The sequence below is a fragment of the Micromesistius poutassou genome (assembly GCF_964030765.1).
Source record: "Micromesistius poutassou genome assembly, chromosome: 1".
Classification (NCBI taxonomy): domain Eukaryota; kingdom Metazoa; phylum Chordata; class Actinopteri; order Gadiformes; family Gadidae; genus Micromesistius; species Micromesistius poutassou.
In genome coordinates, this window is record NC_140271.1 from 2,526,078 (window position 1) to 2,534,093 (window position 8,016).

Consider the following 8,016-nt stretch of genomic DNA (forward strand, 5'->3'; position numbering starts at 1 on the left):
TTTGATTTAGCTTTCATAAAGCTCTTTGAAGTGGAATGATTTGATCTGCTGTTCACTGTTCCAGACACTAAGGTATTGGACTCTTAGTCTGAACACAAAGCATCATTATGCTTTGAGCTAGTCATCAATTCAAACCTAGGGCTGGTCTACACCGCAACACACACACACACACACACACACACACACACACACACACACACACACACAACACGACTGTTTAGGACGGCCCCAGGAACTAGAACATTGTGTTCACTGAAAAATAATTGACTCTAGCTGTGTGTGACACTGTCCATGTCTGTGTTTCTATTGTCTTTCAATTGAGCCTCAAGTCATAGTAAAGCTGTTTATTTATTTCCCTTTGTAATTCAGCGAGCAGCGTTAATCAGAAAGTGCCCTGCCTGTCACAATTACCTGCGTGTGTGTGTGTGTGTGTGTGCAAGCGTGCATAACAGAGACGTCCTACTGTGTGTATAGGCTCTCGGCTCTCTGTTCCCGGGGGGGTCATGTTTCTCAGCGGTGAATCCGGTGCTCCGGTGGGACGGACGCTGAAGCACGTTTGCTCCTCGCGCGAGTGCAAACGCGCGGTATGCTTTAGTTTGGCATTGAAAACGCCTCTCTCTTGGAATCTCCTGTTTTTCCAAAGGTTAGAGTGGATTGTTTTTGGTGGGGAGACAGATGACGGTGCAGCTGTTCTGATCTCCTGCTGGCCCGGGTGGTCGTGTTTCTTTTCTGAATCTGTGGAAGAAAGGAAAACGGATTTATGAAATTCGGATCGATCGCAAACGACGAAACCTGCCTGACCCAACCTAAGTCAGGTTGAGTCCGTTTTATTTGCGTAGCCCTTGATCACAGTTACGGACTCGAAAGGCTTCAAAGGCCGTATGTTTATGCCACCCCCTGACCATAAGCCCTCAAAAGGGCAAGGAAACACTCTCATAATTATCAAAGAAAAAACCTTGAGAAGGAAGGCAGAACAGCATCCTTCCATGGATGGTTAGCAGTGCAATGGGTGCCATAATGGTCAGACAAGATGAGCTTCTGCAGTGTACGTGTGTGTGTGTGTGTGTGTGTGTGTGTGTGTGTGTGTGTGTGTGTGTGTGTGTGTGTGTGTAGGTGCGTTTAAAGACCTTAGTCTGAAGTGACACACTTACATACGCGATGTCCTCACTCTGAAGGCCTCATCATGTATTTTGTTTTGTGTGTGCACACGCGTGTATGTGTGTTTGTGTATGTGTTTGTGTGTGCTTGCTTGAATATAGGTCTGTTTGTGTATGATTGCATGATGCTGGGCTTCGAAGGCTTGTGTGTGTGTGTGTGTGTGTGTGTGTGTGTGTGAGTGTGTGTGTGTATGTGTGTGCATGTGCACCCGTGTGTGTGTGCAGCATGCCGATCGGCCCATCAACCTGTCACATTGAACGGTGACAGAGTGACAGAAAGCGGAACATTTTTATGATGACTTGAATTCCAGCCAGGCTTGGGGAGGACTCTGAGGTGCAAAGCTTTCTCTTGGGCACGTTCACTTTCACCACGCTGCGAGGAGTTCTCATTCTGTGATAACATTGTTCCTGAAACACTCTTCCAGAACCTCTCTGACCTTCCAGCATCGTTTCCACTTTTTGTTTAGTTGTTTTTTTTTGCAGAGATCCGATTGGACGCGAGATTAGATTATGAAGCTTCAAAGTTTGCTCAAACACAACCACCACACAGACACACACACACACACACACACACACACACACTCGCTCATATACACATGAACAGACACACTCACATACATACACACATGGTCTTCAAAGTCCAGCATCATGCACGCCCACACACCTGCACACAAACACACACACACACACACACACACACACACACACACACCTGCATGGGAGAGCATTGCATAAGACATAAGGATATAAAATATGGCAGTTAACTAACAACTAACCCCACTGTCCCAAGCCAGGGAGCCTTGGAGGCAGTCATTAAACACACTCTTGACACTGGATAAATGAACAGGTTTCCACGGTGGGGACAATGGCCTGACGTGACAACGTCGAGGGCCCATCAGCGCCCAACTGAAAATAATTGTTATGCACGACGCCAGAGAGGAGTACAGCCACAATCCTTCTTCTCTTCCCCCCCCCCCCGAGTTATTATTCTATAAGTGTTGCTGCTCGTTGGACCACAGCGCAGCTCTATCACATAAGTCACAAGGCTTGGCTTAACAACCGCTTTGAAAAGGCGATTCAATTCGATATGATAACCACATTTCATGCCGTGCACATTGGGTTGCTAACAACAAGTTATGAGTCATGTCTCTGTCTCTTCTTATCTGCGGTGGACACGGGCATGTCACGGTATATTTCCATTGTTTTGTGTATGTGTGTGTGTGTGTGTGTGTGTGAATGCCTGTGTGTGTGCCTGCGTGTTGTGGGTTTTTGGTGTGTGTGTGTGTGTGTTTTTGTGTGTGTGTTTTTGTGTGTGTGTATGTGTTTTTTTGTGTGTGTGTGTGTGTATGTTTTGTGTGTGTGTGTGTGTGTGTGTCTGTGTGTACGTGTGTATATGTGTTTGCGTTTTGTGTGTGTTTTTGTGTGTGTGTGTGTGTGTGTGTGTGTGTGTTTTTGTGCGTGTGTGTTTTTGTGTGTGCGTGTGTGTGTGCCAGTGTGTGTGTATGGTGTAAGGCTCTGTATGTGACTCTCTATTGGGTTACAGTGGTGTCTCATGGAGGGTGTTGTGGTCGTTGTGAAAATCCGGAGCTCCAGAAGATGCTGACCGCCGCGTTGTGGTGATTCTCTTCCCAGGTTTCTCCAAACACTCTCATTTCGGAAAAGTTCAACACAGGGACATTTTGTGTGGGTGTGTGTTTGTGTGTGTGTGTGTGTGTGTGTACGTACGTACGTACGTACGCGTGTACGGGACTATAAGTGCATTTCTGTGTTGTGTTGTTTGTGTTTCTGCGTGTGTGTTAGAATACATGCCGTATGTGTGTGTGACACGTGTGTGTGTGTGTGTCTGTGTTTCAATGTGTGTGTGTTTCTGTGAGAATGTGTGTTTATTTATGTAAACGTCTCATACACACACACACACACACAGAAACAAACACACACACACACACACACAGAAACAAACACACACACACACACACAGGCACACACACACACAGGCACACACACACACACACATGCCCACAGTCCATGCGCATGTGCCATTGTGTTTGCGTTGCATGCTGTCCTGTAATCCAAAGAGTGTTTGGGTATCTTTCCATGAGCTTACCCACATGGAGGGTTGAACTTTACAAGGCCTGACGCAGCTTTAGCCCGTGTTGTCCTTGGGTTTCTCTCAAAAGCTATTGAGTTGGAAAGTTCTCTCAGAGTTGAGCGTGTGTGTGTGTGTGTGTGTGTGTGTGAGTGTGTTTGTGTTTGTGTGTATATTGTTTTCCTGCCTCCATGCAGGGGGTCCCTCAGACGGAGGGCCACCGCGTCGCATCAGGCTTCGTCGCTACTCCTTGTTGACAGCTCTTTGTTGTTGTCCCCCCCTCCCTCCCCCCCCCCCCAAAAAAAAAAACCACGTCCAGAGACGGAATAAATAGCCCCGCTTTAACTGAAGGCATTCGTCTCACTCCCAGTGAACGAGTCCATCGGCATGAGAAACGTGTCACCCGCGGTTGCGTGTCTGTGTGGTTGTTTTCATCCCTTTTTCCTGAAAAAACCTGTTCATTTCATCGAAGCGAGGCCACGGTGGCGACTGAGTGAAAGTCATACTCGGAAGTTAATCTCGCTTACCGCGGATACTCCCCGCTGCCAATCTCAACACAGTTGTGCCGTGTGTTACGTCGGGTTATCTAAGAAAAACAACCTATGAATCATGGCTTTTCCGTGATAGGATCTCAGTAAAAACAAATTCTTGTGTTTATTTCATATAAAGATCTCTATCTTTGAATCGTCAATTCCGAACTTTCTATAAAACTGCCAGCAACGGTTCCGCTGAACACGCACTGGAGCGCCCAGCGTGTGCCGCTAGGCCTGCCCGGGACTGACGGTTGACATGCCTGGCATTGCTTGTCGTGCCGTTTCCTCTCAGGAACCTCTGAAATGTGCCAGCAGCGACCGCGTCACGCCGTCAGCATACCTGTGGGCAATCAAACAATAAAAAGGGATTATAAAAATAAATCCCGGCCAGGTTTCTCCGTAGCGATGTCAACCGACGGCATTCCTTTCGCGCTGAAGTGAAATATATTCGGTTTCAAACGGTGCGACTCGCATGAGCTAATCGCACCCTGCCCTTGCTACTTTAGGGGTGGGGGTGGTGGGGGGAGCATACATTTATATCAGGTTACGTAACGAGCTTACCTAGAGTCACCTGATCTGGTGAGAACAAGGGAAGCAGGCTGGATGGGGAGAAGTAGGGGATGTATAGTCAGCGTGGAGGACTGCAGGTTTTTCCCTTCGTCCAAAGCCCCCCCCCACCAGGATATATTGTTTTTTGATCCCCTTGTCTTGACATCGCTGCTCCCTCTCCGTGAGGGAGGGTATAATCAGGAACACAAGAGGAGAAGGAATTTCCTAAGAGCGGCCCAAGTCACAGGATGAGAGATAGTACGGGGAAAAAAAGAAAAGGATTTAAGCAAGGTGACACGCTAACTGCAAACAGAGGCCGGCATCTGTCAGCTATGGATCTGTGTGGATGACCGAGTATGTGTGTGTGTGTGTGTGAGGGGGGGGGGGAATAATGAGTCTCAGAAGAGCTGTGTCAGAGCTCATCTGTGTCGTTTGATCTTGTCCGTTTTTTTTCAGAGTCTTCCGAGTATTATTTTCCGTGAGTGGCCCCCAGGTGAACTCTGTGGAGGGGAGAGTGCAGAAGAGACGACTCTGATCAACACATTCCCCTTACCTTATTCATCGATTGCAATTGCACTGCAAACAATTGACATAACCCTTACTCACCCTGCACTGGCCTAACCTTTCCTCACAAAGGAAAGCGCTCAATGTAATACGTGTCATGACCCCAATGACCCTGTGACCTTGTGTCCTTGTGTGAATCTCACCCTACCTATGGACTTGCCGCTAAATATTTAGGTAGTAAACTACTCTTCTGAGTAGGGGGTGGGGTGCACCCTGTTGCTACAGCATTTGTGTGTGTGTGTGTGTGCGTGTTTGTCTGTGCATGTTTGTGTACGTGTGTGTAGTTATGTGTGTGTGTCTGCGAGTGTGTGTGTGTGTGTGTGTGTACGTGTGTACGTGTGTATATGTGTTTGTGTGTGTGTGTATATGTGTGTGTGTGTGTGTACGTGTGTATATGTGTGTGTGCGTGTGTGTGTGAACGTGTAAGTGTGTGTGTGTGTGTGTGTGTGTGTGTGTGTGTGAACGTGTGTGTGTGTGTGAACGTGTATACGTGTGTGCGTGTGTGAACGTGAATGTGTGTGTGTGTGTGAATGTGTGTGTGTATATCTGTGTGTGTGTGCGTGCGTGTGTGTGTGTGACTAATGGGAGAAACAGCAGGGGGCTCGGCGATGCTTACAGTGGAAAATATTTTTGAGGGGATCAATGTGGAAAGTTTGAAGCTGCTGACAGGTCTTTTACTTCTCTTTTTCAAAAAGGAGAGTTGGTGTGATGACAATATCACACACTTTCCATCTTGTGCCGTTTTTTTTGTAAATATAGGGCCGGGCTGAACCTGATTACAAGCCCTATCTATCCACAGACTGTCTACTCTGTGAAGCGCCAGAGAAGTCACACATTCAATTCACTTCAAGCGAATGGTATCCAACTTGTGATCTCTTTGTTTGGGTCAGAGGCCAGCACTTCCCTCGTTTCATATCTTCCTCTTCCTCTGGTCTAACCGCTTCCTCACACCTACAGCCAAGATCAATGGTGGAGGACGAGGAAACTCTCTTGACACGATCTCCAATCTGTTTACCAGCGGCGTTTGTTTCGGAAGCGTCGGTGTTCAGTAGCGTCCGTGGCTCTCGTTTCACACGGAATAACCCAGGAATCAGCAAGTCATCTTTCACATGGGGGACGACGGGAACAAAACATACATGACACCGGGCTGACCCGTCGCTGTGTAAATGAAGCTTAAAAAACAAAACAGCAGAACCAACAATACTTGGACGTGTACAATAGCCTGAAAGGAAACAATGTCAACTTCCCCTCCTGAGAAACGCAAAAAACAAAACAAACAGCCGTCATTACACGAGGATGAGGAGAGCAGGATGTTAAGAGAGGAGGTGAGTTATGGACATTTCTCACATTCCACAGCTAGCTTCGCTTAGCTTAGCGCCGCTCGCAGCACCACCACTAGCGCTGTGTAGCGGAACCAGCACTGGCTCTAAGGCTATACGACCACCCCCCCCTGACCGACCCCCCCCCACCCCTCTCGTTTCACTGGCCAAACATACTGGCCCGCTGCCAAGCCAAGAGAAAAGAACACGGATAAAAGCATGTATCCAGCCAAGGGCTATTGTCCGGTCTGACTCTAGTACCCAAACAGACAACAAACAGTGTTGTTGGGGAGGAGGAAGGGGGGGGGGGGGGGGGTGTGAGGGGGGAGGGGTGAGGGGGAGGTGGGTGGGATATTCTACCAAACTCGACAACAGTGCTGTTTGTTCCTCTACGAGGGACATTGGCATTTCCTGTATAGAGAGACACTGTGGGATATTTTTGCCAGACAGTGCCCCCCCCCCGCCCCCCCACCCCCACCCAGAAGAGCCCAGTTTACTGTTTACACATTTTCACGCTCACTGATAAGATAATAAACTCGGTTTCTCTTGTTTCTTGCTTTTTCTTGACTGGGTCGCCTCATTTGCATAAGGTGTATTTTCCATGTGTGTACCTAACCTCGTTGTTAACCCCTCTAAGGCCACCGGATAGGGCTTTGGGGGCCCGTCCCTGGTACATTGTTTGAGGAGCCTGGTCCCTGGGGGCCCCTGGAGCGTGTCTTTGGACTGTGGGCCCTGTCCAGGGACCATTCCACTTCCAAGTAAGTAAATAAATAAACCTTTATTTATGAGGAACAGTCACGTCCAAGGGGCCCCCCTGGAGTCGTTCAGGAACCCGGGCCCCGGGGCCCGGACTTGGACTGTGCGCTCCGTTCCAGTATGAGGACCCCCGGGGTTATTTTGGCCTCTGGGGGCCTTAAGCATAACCTTAAAATCCAAACCCTAAAACCTAACCTTAAGTGAAAACCCTAACCTTAACCAAAGACCTCACCCCAATAGAAACCCTGACACCTTACCTTAAGTGAAAACCCTAACCTTAACTAAAAACCAAACTCTAAAACCCACCCCTAAGAGAAGCCCTAACCCTAAACCAACAATAAGAGGGAACCCTTACCCTACCCTAAAACCTAACCATAATACTACCACCAGCCCTAGTACTAACACTAACCCTAGTAATATCCCAGACACCCTGTCCTTCCTGTAGATCGTACTAGCCAACCCAAGGCAATTTACTGACTCATTTCCTTATCAAATTATGTTGAATTTTTGTTCTAATTCCTGCATGGCACGCCCACGGGGAACAAACAACATTCAGGCTTGAAGTTCTGATACAAAATGTACATTTATTTATTTCGATACATCTTGTAATACATGCCGTTGCATTTGTTCATTTTCTTATTTGTGCAAACCTGCCTGACACTCAGGGAAAGAAAAAGACACAGGGAATGGGATTCATGGATAACATGGTGTTACAAAACGAAAATATTAAATGTTTTTACATTCATACCATAAAATAAAATTAAAAAAAGACAGCAAAGAATATTCTACAGAATAATTAAACACAATATACAGTTCAGTACTTTTACTTTCAGGACACACTCCAGACCCTTCAGTGGACATACACATCACAAAATAATATTAATAATCAGGATCTTTTCACCCCTTTACTTTATAGTGGCGTTTACAAAATGGACACCTTTTAATTATCTTAACAAATTTGTGCAACTTGTGCAAGAGCAAACAAAAATAACATACAAACCAACATCTATACAACAACGTATCCTTTTAAGCGGCACTGTTAAGAAAAAAAA

The 8,016-nt window shown here is 47.0% G+C and overlaps 1 protein-coding gene across 1 annotated transcript in view; it reads left to right on the plus strand.

Moving 5' to 3' along the window:
* Positions 1–6,199: 6,199 nt before the first annotated feature.
* The window catches only part of LOC311381687 (collagen alpha-2(VIII) chain-like), a gene marked incomplete at its 5' end in the record, with an annotated part of 4,859 nt that continues 3,042 nt past the window's right edge, over positions 6,200–8,016 (plus strand). The window contains 1 exon segment of the mRNA XM_084488473.1: positions 6,200–6,214. Within this exon segment, the coding sequence (XP_084344599.1) occupies positions 6,200–6,214 (15 nt within the window).